Raw genomic sequence first — 20,559 nt, forward strand, 5'->3', positions numbered from 1 at the left:
ATTGCATATTTACTTTAGTATTTCTTTTAATTTACCTATCTGCTTTTTTGCTTTCTCTCTATCTAATATTTGTGGATTTATTTCAAAATCTTTTTAAAAAGATTTTATATATTTATTTATTTGACACACACAGAGAGAGAGATAGACAGAAGAGAGCACTAGGAGGGGGAACAGCAGAGGAAGAAGGAGAAGCAGGCTCTCCACTGAGCAGAGAGCCTGATGCGGGGCTCGATCCCAGGACCCTGGGAACATAACCTGAGCTGAAGGCAGAGGCTTGACAACTGAGCCACCCAGGCTTCCCTTTGCATTACCTTTTTAGCGGTTACTTTAAAGAGTATGATATAGGGGCACCTGAGTGGCTCAGTGGGTTGAAGCCTCTGACTTCGGCTCAGGTCATGATCCTGGGGTCCTGGGATCGAGCCCCGCATCGGGCTCTCTGCTCAGTGGAGAGCCTGCTTCGCCCTCTCTCTCTGCCTGCCTCTCTGCCTATTTGTGGTCTCTGTCTGTCAAATAAATGAATAAAATCTTTAAAAAAATATTTAAATAAAGAGTATGATATAAATCAGTAACTTTTCAAAGTCAACTTAGAGCTAAGATGGTACCATTTGGCATAAATTCTAAGTACTTTGCAGCCACATAGATCCATTTCTTCTCATTCTTCATGTTATAGTTATCATATGTCTTACATCAACCTATGCAAAAAAAACCCACAATAAAATATTTTCATTTTTGCTATAAACAGTCATATGTGTTTTACACAAATTACCAGGAAAAAAGATTGCTTTTTAAATTTCCCCACATATTTATCATTTCCAATGTTTTACATTCTTTCCTAAAGAGCCAGGTCTGTGACCCAGCCAAATAGCACTCATCAGTCTTCATACGTGAGTGGGGAGTTCCCATCTCGTACCCACAAACTCAGGTAAGTTCTTGACGATGCTTTTCGGCTGGCACACAGGGTAGGGATCCCTAAGCCCATCTTGCGGGTAGGAAAACTGAGACCCAGGGGGAGTTAGTACTTGGCCACTCAGTAAGTTAGTAGAGCTGAAAACCAAATCTAGGTCTATCAACCCTTGGTCCAGTGTCTCCCCTTGTTTCTCAAAGGGGATGAATAGAATAATCAGAATAGATGAATAGAATAGATGAATAGAATAATCAGAACCATCCCTGTTGTATAGGCAGATCCACCTGTTGGAGTAAAGATATTCTAGGAGATCGCATCCATGAAGAGGTCTTTCCTTGTAAGGAGCCATTCTTTAGTGTTGTCCATAATGGCAGAGACCAGGGAGAGGAAGAATAAAGTGGGCTTTCTCGTGTGCCTTGTCTTCCTGCTGAGATGATACGCCTCCGGAGGGCAGAGATGGTTCATAGGCACAGCATGAGGGTTGGTGTTGAGATAATGAACAGGAGCTATTTCCCAGGAGTCTTGGGTGGATGGGACATCACTCTCATGCCGTTGCTCATTTCTGCTCAAGGCTTTGCAGTGTGCAAAGTGCCTTTGTGACTCTCTCATGAGAGCTTAGAGGAAGAGCCCGTAATCCAAGTCCACATGCCCCTCCAGGGCTGAGTCAGAGCACTGGCTCCTGCTTCCCAGGGCAGGGACACACTGTGTCTTGGAACCCCCAAAGCAAAAGTTTCCCAAGTATGCCAACCTACTCCAGGAGTTTTGGGGTCAAGCCAATGAGAAGCATGCGTCTGACTCCAGACCCAGCACTTGGGTATCCTTGGGCAGGCCAGAGACGTCCAATATCCCGAGGGCTGTCTCAGGTTTTTCTGCTCTAGGGAAGAAATCCAGCTGTGTCCGTCTTGCAGAAAGAATTACTCTTTCACTTCTTCTTTTAGTGAGGTCCTCAGCCACCAGATTTTGCGGCTCAGCAGAATCTGATTCTTCCTCGGCTTCTGGATAGGGGCTATTTCTACCAGGAGAAGGACAGGACCTAGCCTCAAGCAAACCAGGAAAACTGGGCTTCCTGTCTCCTTCTGCCCTGGGACTCCTTGCCTTTGTAGGATGTGGCCTCAGCTGTGGCCCGTCTGAAGGACCCTTGTGCATTGCTCAGAGACCTTTCCTCCTGCACCCACTTGGCTTTCAACAAGCTGCAGGTTAGTAAATATTTTCCAACTTCCATGTGAACACCAGTCCTTATCTCCTTGCATCTCTCAGAACTGAAGGACCCTGTGCCCTTTTAGAATGTTTGTCCTGGGGCTCTCCCTGTGGTCCACAAGGCAGGCTCTCACCTGCCTGGGAGGGTGTCTCTTTCCAGCTCTCTTTTCGTGACATCAGGTGCAAAGCTGGAAATCAGCCATCTTAGGGGTATTTATACCATAGGGACCAACCAATGCTACAAATCAGAGCTTCCCCCCACAGAGCGAGTTGTCAAATATTGACCAGCACATCACTGGCTCTGTCTTACTTGTCTGTCAACCAAGATCTGCAAAGGCGCTTGCTGATAATCTCTGGCGTTGGTATCAGCCGCTTCCTGGGCAGAGCATGCGTAGTTTCTGCTACAAACTGAGAGACACACACACAGCCGTTTACTTTAATACTCGTGGATTTATTTCAATGCATATTGGAGAAAATAGAGCCAATATACTAAACCTGGAATTTCAGGGATATTTTTGGGTGAAGTCAATTTTTTAAAAAACCATTAGTTATACAACAGATTGGGTGGTGGGCACAAATGGTCAAAATTATGGAGATGAGAGACTAGATGAAGTTAGCTGTGGGTGATGGGTTCCTAAGGAAGCGTCTTAGGCAGAGGAGGGACCAGGGCTGGTTTACTGGTTTGCATCTTTTTTTTTTTTTTTAAGATTTTATTTATTTATTTGACAGACAGAGATCACAAGTAGGCAGAGAGGCAGGCAGAGAGAGAGGAGGAAGCAGGTTTCCTGCTGAGCAGAGAGCCTGATGCGGGGCTCGATCCTAGGACCCTGGGATCATGACCTGAGCCGAAGGCAGAGGCTTTAACCCATGGAGCCATCCAGGTGTCCCTGGTTTGCATCTTAAGAGGGGCTTTCTTGTCCCTGTGTGCAGAACACCATGGAGGGAGTCAAGCTGGGAGGCAGAGGAATGACTCTGAGAAGGAATGGAGAGGTCTAGGGGTTGTTAGATAGAATCAAGAACAGTAGAGCCATTATCCGATAGGGGGAGGGAGGTTGATGGTGTCTGCTCTGGACGGGAAGGAACGCTACATCACTTGCATTTGGGACAGGACAGGTGGGGCACCATGTGCTATCCAGCCCCTGCGCCCAACCTCTCAATTTCATCTCCTCCCATCATCTTCCGGAACTCAGCACATCCCACTGCTTATCGGGTTTCTCCCTGCGCATGCTCTTCCCCTTGGCCCGGAATGCCCTTGACCCTTTGTCCCCCTGGAGCTCCTGCTCGTCCTTCTCTCTGCAGAACCGCATAGTCCAGAGCCCTTGGCAGGAGGGTGCCTTGTACCTTCCTTGTGCCTAGAAATGACTTCCCATTATTAGCATTTACGGCAGGTGAGACACCACACCCGGAGCATGACAGTCGTTCTCTCTCTCTGTCCCCGTTGCTCCCCTGGGAAGGAGAAGGTTTCATGCCCACTTCCCAGATGACACAATGGAGGCTGGAAAAGCCTAGATCTGAGCCCAGGCCTGACAGTGTGCTCTTAACTCCTCTGCTCCCTGTGCCTTATCACACTATAGTATAATTATACGTCGATGTATCTTCCTTTTAGTGGACTCTGAGCTCTAATGACATTGAGTCTACAACGAGTCTTTCCCTCGATCCCAGAACCCCAGAGCTGGGTGGGACTTCTTTATAGGAAGCTTGAATTTCCTACCCAGAGCTCTGACAAGAGGTATTTGCATGCCCCCCTTGCTGGGAGTCTCACTATCATCCAAGGTGATCAGATCTGTTTCTGGATTGCTTTGCCCATCTGATGTCTTCCCCCTTGAGTTCTGCCTCTTAATTCTGATTCTCTTTGCCTTGAATCTCCAAAATCTAGAAGGCAGCAATGACAATGAGGCATACAAGGGGACCCTTGAGGCTCCTCTCGTCTACAGCTCTTCTGGTTTACCACGCAGACGGGGCCGGCTGGTTAACGGTGACCTTGGGTCCAGCTGCTGTTTTCCCCTACTGTTCCTGCTAAACTGAGCTCTTTCAAGCTCTACCATGAGGAGACCAAAGGGCAAGTTGCTTAATAGCTTCCACCCATCCTCCCCTGCCCTGCTCAGGGTCACACCCCTTCCAAGACCAGCTTTAGGGTGTGCAGGGGAGAAGTCCATCCTGGCAATGGACTCTCTGTGCTTCCCTGGTAGGGACGGCCCCCCGCCTCCTGCGTGTGCACCTGTCGAAGTCTGCCTATTGCCATGAAGCCAACTTCTCAAAAGTCTTTGTGAACCTTGGGCTCCCGAATTTCCAAGACTATCAAAGGTAAGATGTACAGGCTCCCTTCTTTGCCCCAGGAGGCCCCTCTGCTCCTCCCACTCCCCTTGCCACTCCAGATCTGATAAATGAGGGAAAACACTCCTGCACTGTGTGCTGAGGCTGTCACCTTGTCATCTCTAGGTCAGTGGCTCCTAGGACCATCCCCTGTTCCCAGTTCTCTGCAACTGGCGAGGAGGGGGAAGGCACCACAGGAAGCAGCGATAGATAACCCGAGCCTGCCTTCCTGAGTCCCCTGTGCTCTCCACTCCTGTGCTCATCTGTCCTCCTGTCATTTCCACTGCTTCAAGCCCCAGGCCTTCTGTCCATCTTCAGCCACCTTTGGTTAGGAGGTTGGAACAGGAATCCAGGAAGGAGTAAGTGGGGCGGCAGGGAGGGTCGACCGAAGGGATGCACTGGAGATGTACTTAGAAAAGAGACTCTGCCTGCTGGAAACAGCACCACACAGCATCCTGGGCCCACCTGGTGCCGTGGCCAAGGTACAGGTTCTTTACTAGGAAGACATAGGACCAGCCCTGCTTCATTATGGCTTTGGGGTCTTGAGCAAGCCAGGCAGCCTCTCTGAGGCTCGGTTTCTTCCCCATGGAATGGGGACCCAAGGAGGATCAAGTAAGGATTCAAAGGAGCCAAGTGGGTCTTTAAGGAAAGAACTGAAGGGATTTAGGTCTGGTCTGGTGGCAGCCTGTCTCCAGAAGGCAGGCCTGGGATAGAGCCCCTTGTTGAGGCTCAAGGACTGTCTCCTTCCCGCCACCATCCTGGGAGATGGGCTTTCACATCCCCATTTTATAGCAAATGGGCTGTGCTTCCGAGATGTTCGACACCTTGCCTGGGGCCACTGGGAAAGCAAGTAGGAGCAGGAAACAAACTCAGGAACTCGGTCTCGAGGGCTGTGCCATTTTCATGGAGCTACACTGTCCATGCCTGGTGCTTGGGCTGGGCGGGGGCATCTGACCTGGGCGATGCCTCTGGGCCTGCTGCATCGTCAAATGTTCCCCTAGAACCCCTGGGACTCTGGACCCCACAGCCCCAAGTAGCTTTCACCTTGACCTGCTTTCCCTGGTGGATTCTACTCCTCCTCAAATGACCCCATCCCCACCATGCACCCAAGTTGGAACCCGAGTAGTATTCTCACCACTTCCTTCTCCTTCCTCAACCACCAGGGCACCAAATCTTCTCAAATCCACTTTCCGAGTAGTTCTCAATACCATACCCTCCCTCCCACCCCCATTGGCTCCCCATTCCCCCCTGCATTCCTCCCATAGCCTTCACAAACAGTCTCCCTACACGGGCTGCCTGGGGCCAGAGTGATTTCTGCAAAACTCCAGACTTGACCAAGTAACCTCTCCTCTTTGACCTTGTCCCTGTGACTTCCAGGGTCTGGAACACCCCTCTCTACCAGGTTTCCACTGCTACCCTCCTAGGCCTTCCCACCTCAATCAGCCTTAATCAGTTCAGGAGGCACCTCTTCTAGAATGTTCTTCTGCTGTCGAATATGGCCAGGTGTACCTCCTCACTGTGGGTATCTACCATCTATACCATAATTGCCTTTGTCTCTTATGGCCCAGGGTGAATACCTCCAGGACAGCCCCTGTATATAATTCCCTTTGTGTGCCCCAAGTGAGCCAGGCACTTGGCATATAGCAGCAACCAATGAGTGTGTGGATGGTTGGATGGCTGGTTTGATTAAGTTTTATGAGAAGGTCTATGTGAGTGATTCCTTATCCCTGCCAAGAAATACATTTGCCTTTCAACAAAGGGGCCATTATTTAGAAGATAATTGTCCATGATCTGTTATCAGACTAGCAGGGTGAGGAAGGAGAAATTTTTTCAACCCCTTAAAACCCATCCTGAGGGGCACCTGGGTGGCTCAGTCAGTTAAGCTTCTGACCCTTGATTTCAGCTCAGGTCCTGATCTCAGGGTTGTGAGATCGAGCCCCGCATCAGGTTCCGTGTTCAGCACAGTCTATCTGTCTCTCTCCCTCCTCCTCTGTTTCTCCTGCTCTACTCCTCCCTCTGCCACTATCTCTTGCTCTCTAAAACAAATAACTAAATAAAATCTAAAAACAAACAAACAAACAAACAAAAAACCAGGGTGCCTGGGTGGCTCAGTGGTTAAGCCTCTGCCTTCGGCTCAGGTCATGATCTCAAGGTTCTGGGATTGAGCCCCACATCGGGCTCTCTGCTCAGCGGGGAACCTGCTTTCCCCTCCCCCTCTGCCTGCCTCTCTGCCTATTTGTGATCTCTCTTTCTCTGTTGAATAAATAAATAAAATCTTTTTTAGAAAAATCCTGAAACATCTATCTGTCACCCAGCCCAAGATCTCAAGAAAAAGGCAACCCCAATATTGCTGGTTATATATTCCAAGTCATTTTCCTTCTTACTGAAGTCTGTTCAAGAGCCAGCAGAGCCAGATTGCCTTGAGAATCCAATTTTAGGGGCCCAGAAAGGCCCCCCGCTGACCCCATATATTCTCCTCTGCTGTCTGATGCCTGAAGTGAGCTTAATTCCTCTGTCTTATCTGATTCCCACTGGATGGTGAAGACTCGAATTTGCACCATGTTTTGAAGTTTACTGAAAGCTCTCACATCCACAATTTCTCTGGCTTCCCATGACCCCATGAGTCTACACCCCACTCCAGCACATTTCAGAGATGAGGAAATCCAAGCTTGGGAGAAGCGACTGATTTACTCAAGTTCAGCAGCTGGTTAAGGGCAGGTCTGGGACTAGAACATTCCAACATACCATCGCTGTTCCATGACCCTCGATCCAGTTTTGAACCTTATTAGGAAACTCACATGAGGGTTTTGTTTTGTTTTGTTTTCATGTCCTCGAGTTTTCTTCACTATCGAGTTGCTGATTTTCTGTTCATAATTCGCTGGAGTTTGTGGGGAGACACATGGAGGCAACAGAAATACCCCATTTCCCATCATACTTTTACCTTCGAGCTTTAGTGTCCTTGGAAGGTTTTCTAGTTCTACCATTTTTTCTCTGTTTATTAGGTGGCAATCCTACTGCATATGGAGCTTCCCCTCTGTTGATCTGCTAGGGTTGTTATAGGGAAGTAGCACCACCCAGGGCTTAAACAAAAGGAATGTACGGTCTCACAGTCTGGAGGCTAGAAGGTCAAGGTCAAGGCATCATTCTTCCTCATGCCTGCAAGGGAAGGCTCTGCTCTGGAAGCCTCTCCCTTTGGCTTGTCCATGGCCACCTTCTCTCTGTGGGTCTTCACAAAATCTTCCCTCTGTGCGTGTCAGTGGCTAAGTCCACATTTCCCCCCAATCTATTGGGATACCTGTCATTGTGGATTCCGGCCCACCCTACTGACCCCATTTTAACTTGGTATCTACAAAGACCCTGTCTCCAGATAAGATCACATTCTAGAACATGGTTAGGACACCCATATACATTCTTTTTGGTGGGAGGTAGGGTAGGGTGGGGGTCACAATTCAACTCAGAACATTTACTTATAGATTCTTATTTTATTCAATCCATCATTATCACTATTACCGGCCAAATTATTCCAGATTTGGCCAGTGTGAACCCTTGCAAGCTGCCTCCTACATCCTTTTAACTTCCCTCCATGACTCTTTGAGCACTTTGCTACCTTCTGGCCCCCAAAGATGTTCTAGGCTCTATTTTCTCTCCCCCAGGACCAGAATCAGCTGCTTTTCCAAGAAGGAATGTTTCTGCTAGGTCTGCTCATTGCTCCTGGTATGTCAGTGTTTCTAAATGATTGCATACGTACAATCACTGATACCTCTGCTTCCATTGCAGCATCCTTGGCGTCATTCTCTCCCTCCCCCACTCAATCTTTTCAGTGCCCTTCCCCAGCAGTGAAAAACATAGCTTCCATTGTCTTTATTTGCAGAGACCTCACATACAAGAAGCCCCTTCTTGTTAAACTTGTCAGTCATTTATCTGTGGCGTGAATGTTTTTTTTTTTATTGCCTTTCTATAAAATAGTAGGTTCACATAACAAGGGACAGAGGGCGTGAGGAGATGCTGGGGACTGAGGAGGGTCATCAGGGAAGAAAAAAAGAGAGAGTGAGGGGGACCTGAAGCCTCCTCCATTCTATGAAGATAGATACGGAACCCATCGAAGGAAGACTCCATTTCTGCCTGCTTGCCAGGAAGTGTGTGCAGAGTAGGGGAAGGACCGGGGGAAAACCCACTGTCTCCACTTGTCTCTGCCCTCACGGGTTCAATTTGATAAGTCAGATTGTTGGATCAAAGTCAGGCCATGGGAGGGAGGCAGGTGAGGTCTTTGAGAATGGGTGTGGCCTCAATCAAGCCTTGAAGTCCTCACCATTGGAGCAAATATTTTTGAAAGTCTCCTCAGGTTCTGCTCTCTACTTTTTTTCTTTAGTTCTTAATTGAGATAAAATCGACATAACAAAATTAATTGTTTTAATGGCTTTAAAGATTGAACTAATTAGTTTATTTACTTATTTATTTATGTGAGAGAGAGAGAGAGAGAGAGAGAGAGCGCCTTCAAGTAGGATGAGAAGAAGAAGGGGAGGCAGAGGGAAAAGGATTGAGAGAATCTCAAACAGATTCCAAGCTGAGTGTGGAGCCCCATGTGGGGCTTGATCTCACAACCCCGAGATCATGACCTGAGCTGAGACCAAGAGTTGAGCACTTAACTGACTGAGCCACCCAGGTGTCCCAATGCCTTTAAAGCATACAGTTAAATGGCACGCTTGGTACAACCCTTACCACTATTTAATTCTAGAACATTTTTTTTTTTTTAAGATTTTATTTGTTTGACAGAGAGCACAAGTAGGCAGAGAGGCAGGTGGTGGGGTTGAGGTTGAGGCTCCCCGCCGAATCCAGAGCCCGATGCGGGGCTCAATCCGAGGACCCTGAGATAATGACCCGAGCCGAAGGCAGAGGCTTAACCCACTGAGCCACCCAGGTGCCCCTAATTCTAGAACATTTCTATCACCCCAAAAAAGAATTTCATATCTCTCAACTACCTCTTCCTCCCAGCCACCCCCCAACCCAACACCCACTAATCTACTTTACATCTCTATGGATTTCCCCACTCTAAACATTTCTTGAAAATGGAATCCTACACCATATGATGACCTTTTGGGTCTGACTTCTATCATTTACAAAGAATGTATCCGTTATGCTTCATTCCTTTTTTATAACTAAGAGAATTCCACAGTAGTTATGCCATTTGTGTTTATACGTACATTTTCTGATGACCATTAAACTTAACATCTTTTGACTACCGCAAATCACATTCACTGGCAAGTTTTGGCAGGAACATGTTTCGAGTTCTCTAGACTATATACTTTGCAGTTGCACTGTTGCATCATATTGTAATACTGTGTTTGACTTTTTGAGGAACTGTCAAACTTTTCCACAGTGGTTACACAATCTTCCATTCCCAGGAGCAATGTATGAGAATTCCTGTTTCTCCACCAACACTTATTTTGCTTTTTTTTTTTTTCCATAGCCATCTGTGTGAAGTACTATTTCATTGCGGGTTTGATTTGAATTTCCCTAATGATCAATGACGTTGAGTTATTGTTTCAGGTACTTATTGGTCATCTGTATATTTTCTTTGGAGAAATACCTAGTCAAATGCTTTACTTATTTTAAAATGGAATTGTTTTTTCATAAGTGGAGTTCTGAGAATTTTTCTGAAGAATCTAGCTGGATACTGGAATGAGCAGACGACTTCCAAATATTTTCTCTCACTATGTGAGTTGAATTTTTCCCTTCTTGATAGTATCCTTTGAGTCACAAAGGTTTTTTTTGTTTGTTTGTTTGTTTGTTTTTTATTTGAGAGAGAGAGAAAATGAGAGTGAGATAGAACACAAGTAAGGGGAGGGCAGTGGGAGCTGGAGAAGCAGGGCCCCCACTGAGCAGGGACCCCCCCCCTCATGTAAGCCAATGTGGGGCTGGATCCCAGGCCCCTGAATCATGACCGGAGCTAAAGGTAGACGCTTCACCAACTGAGCCACCCAGGCACCCCAATTCACAGTGGTTTTTTTTGGTTTTTGTTTTTTTGGGGTGTGTGTGTGTGTGTGTTTCTGACAGGGGGAGAGACAGCAAGAGAGGGAACACAAGCAGAGGGCATGGTAGAGGCAGAAGCAGGCTTCCTGCTGAGCAGGGAGCCTGATGCAGGACTCGATCCCCAGGACCCCAAGATTGTGACCTGAGGCAAAGGCAGACGCTTAACAACTGAGCCACCCAGGTGCCCCCACAACGTTTTTAATTTTAGTAATTAAATTTTAGTAAATTTTTAATTTTAGTAAAATTTTAATTTGTGTGTGTATGTTTGCTTGTGTTTTTGGTATCATATAAAAGAAACTGTTACCTTATCCAAGGTCATGAAGATTAATACCTACGTTTCCTTCTAAAAGTTCTGTAGTTATAACTCTTACATTTGTGTCGAGTTAATTTTCATATACGGTGTGAGGGAGGGAATCCAACTTCATTCTTTTGCATGTGGATATCCAGTCATCCCAGCAACATTTGTTGAAAAGTCTATCCTTTCCCACCGAATGGCTCTGGCATCCTTATCAAAAATCAACTGACTGTGGGGGACCATGGGCAGCTCGGTGGGTTAAGTGTCTGCCTTCTGCTCAGGTCATGATCCCAGAGCCCTGGGATCAAGTTCTGCATCAGACTCCCTGTTTAACCGGGGAGCCTAATTCCTCCGCCTGCCACTCCCTCTTCTTGTGCTCTCTCTCTCTCTGTCAAATAAGTAAATAAAATCTTAAAAAAAAAAAAATCAATTGACTGTAAGTGTGAGGGTTTGTCTGGACTCTAACTCCATTGATCTGTCTGTCTATCCTTATGCCCATACCCAAACCATCTTGATTACTTTAGTCTGTAGGAATTAGTGGGAAAGTGAAAGTGGGAAGTGTCAGCTCTGTAACTTTTTTCTTCTTTTTGAAAATCATTCTGACCATTCTGGGTTCCTCGAATTTCCGTATATGAATTTTAGGATCAGCGTGCCCATTTTCTTTCTTAGCCTTCCACTCCCTCACTGCTCCCATATTTTCAACACCCTACATGGTAGCTCAGGTTTCAGCTGCAAAGCAGACGTGAGGTCAATGGCTGTATGACCAAGAGCAAGTTGCTTCACCCATCTGTACAATCATAATATCTACTGTCCAGGGTCAATCGTGTGAAGATTAGATTAAATGCCGTAATATATTAAAGCTCACGGAAGAGCCTGTGGATTGCTTAGTCATCTCATTGTCTTGTAAACAAGTTATTGTCATAAAAATAAGAATGGCCGCCTTTCTGGGGGGGCCCTTGATCAATGCCAGACAGGGAGCTAAGCACCTGACCTGAATGATCATGTTCAATCCTCATAATAACCCACGAAGTGAATGTCATCATTTCCCCTTTTATAGATGAGGACACGAAAGGTGAGTCACAGAGGAATCAAGTGACGTTGGTGAGGCAGGTGACCCTCCTGGCAGGTGACATTCAGATCCAGAGGGTAGCCCTTGACGGGGCCATGCTACTGGGTTTAGGGAGAGGCTTAAAAAGGTGGGTTCTGGGCTGACTTCCAAGAAGTGGGTCTTAGGAAACGTACAGATGCTTGTCACCCACACCCTGGGATGCCCCAGGGGTCCCCTCCCCCCGATTCTGCATCTCCCTCTCCTCCAGGCACTTCAGGCAGATCTAACAGGTAAAATGGAGCCAAACTAACCTCTGGTGGCCCCTGTCTCAGTCCTTCAGCATCCCTCCCCGGGGCAGCTTCGATAACCTCCAGCCAGCCTCCCTGCCGCCCCCCAACCCTCCCTGGTCCTGCCACACCCACTGGTGGATCCAGTCCTGTCACTAGACCACAGATCTGACCTCTTTTAAACTCTGCACGTCCAAAGCATGGGAGGCCCTGCTGCCCCCCACGATCCAGGCTGAGCTCCCAGGTGAGAGGCACTGCGTTGAGTTCAGACAGACCACAGTTCAAAATGCCCGCTCTGCCCTTGCCTGACCTCTAAAGCCCAGTTGCCTTGGGGATGAAGTGTGTGTTCTTGGCAAGTGGGATCCAAAGCACTTAGCAACGTCATAGGCGAGCTGAGCTCTGCTCTCCGCTGCCCTGCTGCCTGAACCTCCCCATCCTGTTCTCACAACTGTCTACTTTTGCACTATTCAGGGCCATCGGGGCCCCCTCTCCCTTCCTGGGACATGTCTTCAAGTGTCTGGAGTCACTTCTTATCCAAGCTCACAGCCCGACCCCCTAGGTTACCGCCCACTGGCCCGTATCACACAGCTTTGGGTTTGATGCTACATCATTGTTCTTGGGGTGACTCACCCCGGAAAGGCAAATAGGACAGCCGCCCTTGCTGCCGTGCCGCAAGGGCAGGACCCCGCTCCCTGCTCACTGCCAGGCACAGCTCTGCGTTCCTCACCTGTCCCTCTCCTCCTGGCTGGCGGCTTAGTCTCCAACCTCCTCCTCCGTCCTCTGCTGCCTGGGTGCACATTCGAGGGGAGGGCCCTCAGAGGGCACCTTGGCCAGGGTTCCCAGGTTTCAGCTATTCCTGGGTCATGGTCACGGTTTTTTGGTCCTATGTTCATTCACACTATTAGTCCCGTGACCTACTTGACTGTATTTTGTCAATTTGTGTGTTTCACTTTGCGAACATCTTATATCGCCACCATAAATATATGTCACCCCTTATCATAGAGGGGTCGCCTTGATAAGACATACTTAAATGAAAGTGACATATGCCTGTCTTGGGATCACGGGGTCATGTGACCGCCACACTCGGGGAGAGGCAGATCGGGCCATGTCTCCCTTCTCAGATGGAGAAACCACGGCGGGCAAGGGGCAGAGTCTGAGCTGGAGGAAGGGGCTTCAGCACACTCAGAACACTCCCAGGGCCTCTCCTCTTTCCTCTTTCCTCTTCACCGCCTTTCCCCAAGTCTGCCCTGTCTGTACCTGCTGCTGTCTGGCCCTCCTCTGCCCTCCCCTCCCCTCCCCTCCCCCCTCCCCTTCCCCCTCCCCTTCCTTTCTATTTTCTATTCTGCTTTCCTGGAATGTCCTTCTCTTTCTGCTTTCACCCAAGACTGGGCTTTTTTTTTTTTTTTTTTTTTTTTTTAGGGCCTTGAGGGAAAACATGGGGCGTCTGGGTAGCTCAGTCAGTTAAGGGTCCAACTCTTGATTTCAGCTGAGATCATGATCTCAGAGTCATGGGATAGAGCCCCAGAGTGGAGCTTTGCACTCAGCACAGACGCTGCTTGAGATTCTTACCTTCTCCCTCTGCGCCTCCCCAACCCAGCACATTGGTTCTCTTGCTCGCTCTCTCTCTCTCTGTCTCTTTCTTTCTCTCTCTCTCTCTCTCAAAGAAAGAAAGAAGAAAGAAAGATAGAAAGAGAAGGCTTTGTCTCTAAAGAATGTTCCGAATCAGGGCAAAGCACCCCACCCCACACCGTCTCACCCAATGACCTTCTGCTGTATCACCCACTCTGGTTGCAACATGAGGACAGCACGGGCTTCCTGCCCTGTTCAGCCCTGTCTTCATGCTGCTGTCCTCATGCTGCTTCCGCCTGATGTCTTCCTACTCTCCACACTCTGGAGACCTACTCTCCACCACTCCCTGACCTCTGGACTGTTAAGAAGCAAATCTTTGAACAGATGTCCTCAGATGGAACCATGGTGAGCCCCTGCATGTATAAAGGGCATCTCATTTAAGTTCCTCCATACCCCTGCCAGGTGAGGGCCGTCCCTGCCAGAAGCTGAGGGTACAAAGCTGAGAAGGAGTTGAGTGGGGCACTGGGTATTTTCCACTCCCTAAAGATGGGCAGTGAAGAGATCAGGTGTTGCTGGACCGGCCCCCCTCAGGGGACCTGCCTCCGGACTCCTCCGTGTCCATGCCGATCCCAGCTATGCTGGGCAGAGACCACATGGGAGTCCTTGGTCGAGAAGAGAGTGACTCCGAGTGGGTCCATCATACATCCATTCAACAAACACTGGCCCTGCTGTAGGTGATCTGCATGGAGTTGGTGGGCAGGGAAAGGGGACGTGGATCTTGGTGTTCACAGTCCCATGGGAGACACGGACACACAACTGGCTATCATCCGGGTGACCAGTATTGCCACATGCCCTGGATGCCCAGAGCAGGGAGGCCAGAGAAAGCCGAAGGTTTATTTCCATGAGAAGTGGGATGGAGGACATTGGAGAGAAGGGGAGCTGGAAATGGAAGCAGCCGTGACAAAAGTCCAAATCTGGGGTCCCAGCCTGGGATCCTGGAATGGGGAAGAGACTGAAGCGGGTGCCATCTCCCACTCTGTCTGCCAAGGTCACCTCTGTCTCTGAGAACAGCACTGCTCCTTATGACCTACAAAGCCCTCCTGTGGCTACCAGTTTCTTGACTGTCCAAACCTCAGCACGGTCAACAGCTCCAAGAGCATCCCCCACTTCCCTTCCAGCAGAGCTGGTCGGCAGAGCTGCCGCCTCTTCCACTTACACCCCTTGTCTCAGGTTGGGTCCTCAGAACTGACCCTGAAAGGAGAATTCATGGCAAATGATTCATTAGACAATGCTTCCAGGGGAAACCAGCAGGGCAGAGGGGATACAGATGCAGAACGGGAGAGGGCCAGCAGAGTCCAGTCACACAGAGGGAAACTGGCTTGACTCAGCTGGGATCTCAGGAAGCAGCATAGGGCATGTCTGTGTCCCTCCAGCAGACCTATGTCAAGGTCTGCCCTGAGGATGTGGGTTTCTAGGTACTTCCCATTTTCTCAGAGCGTACCGGCCAGGCGGCTCCAGCAGCGTGGGCACTAGAAATGCAAGGTCGCCAAAAGCCAGCGTGTGTGCACAAGCAAGGTGAAGGGGTCCGAGGGCATATGGATGACAAGAGCATCTGTTCTGCTCCAGGCCCGCTCGGTCAGCACCTGTGTTGGTTCATTACACACATGGGCTCGTGTTTCTGCCTCCCCACTAGAAGCCCAGCACGTCGCGCATAGCCTAGTAAGAGTTGGAGAACGTCCACTCGTTGAATGCGCCTGGGTGGCTCCATCAGTTGAGCATCTGGCTCTTGGTTTCGGCTCAGGTCATGATCTCAGGGTCGTGAGTTCGAGCCCCCATCAGGCTTCATGCTCCGAGGGGAGTCTGTTTGAAAGTCTCTCCCTCTCCCCCTGCCCCGACCCCCGGAAAGAGACTTGGTGAATGAATGAATGAATGGATGGTTGGATGGATGGATGGACGGGTCCACGCATGAATGAATGGAAGGAGATAGGATGACTTCACCCACTTTCAGCGAAAGAAACTAAAGTTCAGATAGGTGAGTGACTTATCCAGGATCCCAGAGGACATGAACGGCCCTCCAAGGGATCCTTGTCAGCCTCCTGACCGTGTGTCCAAAGCTTCCACCCTTCACTCGGGCGGGGCAAAAGTCTCCTCCCTCAGCCTTTGTTAGAAGACACCACGGAACCCCTGACTCAGCGAGGCAATAACTTCCCCTTGGCCAAATTCAAGGGCCTTGAGGACATTCAAGGCAGCCTGGAGGGGGAGGGATGTGGGGGGGAGGTTCTATGAGTGCACAGTTCCTCCCATTGGCCCTTATAAAAGGCAGAAGGAGATTGGGGTGGTCTGAAAGGCACCTGGTCCTCTCCTCCCGCACCCCACCTCTAGGTCCTGAGCTCCGTCCCCGGCTCATGGCAGGCCTTGCGACCCTGGGGGCTGGCCTCCTGCTCCTGACCCTGTGTGCCCACTGCATCGCCCCTGCAGGTAAGACCTCCAAGCTTAGGGGCACCTGGGGTGACTCAATCTTTGGGTGTCCGCCTTCAGCTCGGGTCATGGTCCCAGGGTCCTGGGATCAAGCCCCGTATTGGGCTCCCTGCTCCGTGGGAAGCCAGCTTCTCCCTCTCCCACTCCCCCTGCTTGTGTTCCCTCTCTTGCAGTGTTTCTCTGTCAACAAAAGAAAACAAAACAAAAAACCTCCAAGCTCAGCCCGGCGCAGTCCGGCGGGTCTGCCGAGAACATAGCTGAGAAAGTGGGGGATGCACGCGGACTAGGACAAAGCGGGCTGGGTTTGGAAGGGGAATGTCGAGGAACAGCTGCTCCGGGACTGGGCTGGAGGCATTAGGATAGGGGATGCACTCCAGCCCTGAAGCCCAGGGTCTCAGGCAGGCTGGGAAGGAACACGGTTCTCCTCTCTCCCGTCTTTAGGCTCCGCACCCGTCCCCTCCTCCTGCTGCATGTCCTTCATTTCCAAGAAAGTTCCTGAGAACCGAGTGGTGAGCTACCAGCTGTCCAGTGCGAGCGTCTGCCCTATGGCAGGAGTGATGTGAGTATCCCCCCTCTCCCTGAGCGCCCGGCAGGAGAGGGACAGGGGGACACGAACCTCTAGGGTCACCGTCTATACAAGACCCTGCTTTGGGCACGTAGACCTTGACCTTAACTAACCCTCTGGACCGTTCTATGAGCTAGATGAGGTTATTCCCATTTTTACAGAGAACTGAGGCCCAGAAAGGTGACCTGTTCAAGGTCACTGGGAGTCCGGATAACTTCATAGCTGCCTCTCACACCAGGCAGCAAGTGTGAGCTCACTGTGGAACGGCGGCCTGCTGTAGAAATGTGATCTTGGTATTATGAGTAGTTTTGTGCCCGGCACCAAGGCCAGCTCTAGCCTGACACCCGCTAGCTCAGAGCTAGCTGGGCAGAGGCCATCCCACTGCCCCTTCCCTGCTCTGGCATCTTTATGAGTCGCCTTTCTCCTGAAAGGTTTGTGGACTGGAGGCATCTGCCTTTTTTCCTGGGGGATTCCAATGCAGTTTCTTCTCCCTCCCTGTGGGTAGAGATTGTGTCTCCCTCTTCAAATCCAAGCATTATCTGAAGGCAGGGCAGGGCCTCCCCGGTCAGACAGGGAGGTTGCTGAGCATGTGCAGAGATGCAGACATCCAGGGAGAGGGCTGTGTTTCTGGGACCCGGCTAGGAGGACCCCCTCCGCACACCCCCACCCCAGGCAGCAGCTTGCCCCTGTGCGGGCCTCCACGCCCACCTCCTCATCTGGGGAAGTGGTTCGAGGTCCCTGCCGGCTCTCACGTGTGCCCTTGTCACCCTACCAACAGCTTCACCACCAGGAAGGGTCAGAAGTTCTGCGGGGACCCCAAGGAGCACTGGGTCCAGACGTACATGACGAAGCTGGACACCAGGCGGAAGAAGGCATCCCGTGGGGTCCGGGCAATGACCGCCAAAGCCCCAGTGCGGGGGAAGCCAGCCAACACCACCGCCATCTAGCGCCGCCTGGCCCTCCACCTGGGGTCCATGAGCCAACGATGAGAGGCGGGGAGCGAATGTTCCGGTTTCCTAACATCAGCCTATAAGAGCCCAAGGCTGGGGAGGCCTGCCCCGAGGGTGCTGAGTAACCGCTCCAAGGGTCCTGGGCCCCTTGCCTTCCCCGAGCTGCAGGAGAAGATTCTGGAAGGAAGGGGGTGGTGGCCAATTGTCCTTCTCCTGGGCTGGGGCCAGCCCTTCTCTGCCCTCCAGGTTCCATCTGAACCCAGGGGCCTGAGGCCTGACCTGCAGACACACTCGACTGGCCACCTAAAAACTTAACCTGTAGTTGGCTTCTGTGGGTCCTCGGGGCCTGCAGTGGGACCCTGTGAGCTGACCATCTGTCTGTCTGGGTACAGGGGACCTGTTGACAGCTGAAGCTCATGGCATTGCCAATGTCCCACTTCCAGAATCCTGGAAGAATAAAAAATCTGAGAAAAATGCGGCTCCTTTGCCGCAGGAACTGCCAGACCCCAGCCTTCCTGGCACACGTCTCGTGGGCTAAACGGAATGACATTTTTAGGGACTCATCGTTTTTTGTTGTTTTTTTTTTTGTAATAAAAAAACGATGAGTTTTTTTTTATTGGTCTGGAGAACCAAGCTGAGGGGCCGGCCTGGGTAGTTTAAATCCTTGGGGAAGAAAGAGGGTTTGGAAGAGACGGTCCACTTTGTGGCATGACCTGTTCCCGTACTCCTTTGGGGACAAAGACCCGGTGTGCCTTTGAAGGTGATCTTTCCCTACATTTGGGGGATGGGAAGGTGGAGTGGGCACTGTAGAGGGAGAGGATTCCAGGGCTTTAAAGAAATTTTGTTTCCCTGTATATGAGATAGCATGTGATGTAGAGGCGTGGAAACACTTGCTCCTCTCAAATAACGATCCAAGTAAAATGTGATTTCCCTTTGAAGGTGACTGTGTCTTGACTGGTCTCTTCCTGGAGGGACAGGGTTGGGGTATGAACAATGGAGTGGGTGTCCCAGAGAGCATCCTGAGTTGCCTATCAGAGGGGATAAAGGCAGCCCGAGCCCAGGACATGCTGGCAGTGATCTTGGCCTGCCCTTGGAAGTACTGATGTGAACTTTGTAAACCATTCATGCACAGCTGGGTTCAATTACATTTTTAGAAACTTTTCAAACAAGCACATTATTGCACAAGGCTATGAAATGAATGGCTTCAGAGAACTAGGAGAAAATCACACACACACACACACACACACACACACACACACACACACACATCAAGAGCAGTGAGGGTTTAGTACCAATCCCAGCTCCTAAGCTGCACGACCTTGACGTATGTCACTTAAGTTCTCTGAGACTCAGTTTCTCTCATCTGTAAAATGGGGACAATAAGCCGTTTTCACATGGGCGCTTTCCCCGGAAGCAGACTGCAAAAGGAAGATTTGAGAGCCAAGATTATGCACTGGAGGGACAGGGAGTAACCTCAGGAAGGTAGGGCGGTGATACACGGCAAAGGAAAGGAGCCTTGCTCTCACCAGGCAGAGAGCAATTTGAGCTGAAGTTTCTGGAAAGTGGTGTGAGACCCACCTCCTCAGCATCACAGTCCTGCTCGCTCTGTTGGTCACTGCGTGCGGGTTCTGTAGGGGGATGGGGAGCAGAGCAGCCTTCCTCGGCTCCAAAGGAGCCTTCAGACACGGAGTCTGCAGAGCCCACAGAAGGCGTGGCCAGAGACATTCAGTGTGCGGCTGATCTCGAGGTTCTTGTAACTCCGCTTCAAAGCAGAACTAAGAGTAGGGCTAGCAGTTCAAAGGAGGGGACGTTCTGGTGTGGGTCGACGGGGGTGTGCAGCAGTCCTTAGCACAGAGTTGCCCTCCGAACGGTGACCGAGATTCCCCTCCAGTGAGAAGAGCGTATCTGTAGGGATGGACGAGAGCTGGAGCCTTCAGGGATGAAAGGCCGAGATGCAAACCAACAATGACCAGACCGTAGATGACAACAGAACTCTGACCCAAGGTCCTGGCAACCACCAGCCCAGAACAGCACAACTTGGCTGGAGACGGCCAGCTTCCTGGTTTTTCCCTGCCTTTTCCAACTCAGGACCAACCAGAGAGAGCCAACTCTATTCCCAAATCAAACACACCAAGATGCTTCTTTCTCCAGGCCAACCCCTCCAACGAGAGCATACCTGAGCCTTCCCTTTTGGCCACTCTGGGGCTCCCCTCAGTCCCTCGTCTGTCTGGGAGTCTCTGCCAAACACGAGTGAGAGTGGCTGCCTCTCTTGCTGTAGCAAGCTCTGAATGGAGAACGTCTTTGTCTTCATCTGGGTGGTCTTTGTTTATTTCCACAGGGAAGTTGTATACTCTGGCCTCACTTTGCACCTCTGTAAAATGGGCATAGTAGAAGGGTTTATCTCATGGGTTGATGGTGAGGACTCAGGAAGGCACATGGGACGTACCCCCCAGATGACCAGTTTTACATGATGACATAATACCCTCCTGCCCTGCCCGACCTCTGGACAGGCCACCAGCACAACGACACCGAGTCCCCCCACATTCTTTCTCAAGCTCTCTTGGGAAGGAGACATTCCGGAGATGGAGGGTGTGGTAGGAGCTGGCCGTGGAGCTGAGTTTAATCTGTGGCCATGTTAGGGCAGAGTTGACCTGTGTTTCGGAGAGCACCCTGCCCCCAGAAAAACCTGTTATGATTCATTAAAATTGAGTGAAAGCTCTTTGCTAAGCACACAGCTGGTATGTCAAAAGGTTCTATTGTAACCCAAGAGCAGAACAGGAAGGGAGCATTTGAGGCCTTGAGGCCAAGGGGTGGGAAAGAGACAGAGACACCTACCAGCCGTTCTCCATCCTCGCTGGGCTGTGAATCTGCTGGGAAGCTTTAAATCCAGATTCCTGGACCCCACCCCACACACGGTGACCTA

At 50.3% G+C, this 20,559-nt stretch overlaps 2 protein-coding genes across 8 annotated transcripts in view; one reads left to right on the forward strand and one right to left on the reverse strand.

The window, feature by feature from the left end:
- Window positions 1-20,559, reverse strand: part of LOC131819497 (uncharacterized) — a 46,692-nt gene that overhangs the window by 14,546 nt on the left and 11,587 nt on the right. For 2 of the 5 annotated variants that reach the window (XR_009349209.1, XR_009349208.1), the window contains exons 2-3: window positions 19,813-20,007; window positions 18,770-19,541 (exon numbers count right to left, since the gene is read on the reverse strand). Coding sequence is in view for 1 of the 5 variants with exons in the window: in XM_059154655.1 (XP_059010638.1) it covers window positions 2,412-2,509 (98 nt within the window). In the remaining 4 variants the exon portion in view is untranslated. Of the gene's footprint in view, window positions 1-2,411; window positions 2,510-18,769; window positions 19,542-19,812; window positions 20,008-20,559 lie in introns of those variants that run through there. The other 3 variants (XR_009349211.1, XR_009349210.1, XM_059154655.1) reach the window with 3 other exon arrangements.
- Window positions 1,912-18,574, forward strand: CCL24 (C-C motif chemokine ligand 24). Of its 3 annotated transcripts, XM_059154657.1 has the most exons (5): window positions 1,914-2,100; window positions 4,291-4,405; window positions 16,026-16,121; window positions 16,563-16,680; window positions 17,465-18,574. In XM_059154657.1, exons 3-5 carry the CDS (start codon window positions 16,049-16,051, stop codon window positions 17,631-17,633), a joined length of 360 nt encoding a protein of 119 aa, XP_059010640.1. In that variant the 5' UTR covers window positions 1,914-2,100; window positions 4,291-4,405; window positions 16,026-16,048; the 3' UTR covers window positions 17,634-18,574. The 3 variants fall into 3 exon arrangements, with proteins under 3 accessions (XP_059010641.1, XP_059010640.1, XP_059010639.1); XM_059154658.1 differs by lacking the exon at window positions 4,291-4,405 and having other exon boundaries at window positions 1,912-2,100; XM_059154656.1 differs by lacking the exon at window positions 1,914-2,100 and having other exon boundaries at window positions 4,219-4,405.

This window comes from Mustela lutreola, chromosome 17, assembly GCF_030435805.1.
Source record: "Mustela lutreola isolate mMusLut2 chromosome 17, mMusLut2.pri, whole genome shotgun sequence".
In the NCBI taxonomy this organism is placed as follows: Eukaryota; Metazoa; Chordata; class Mammalia; order Carnivora; family Mustelidae; genus Mustela; species Mustela lutreola.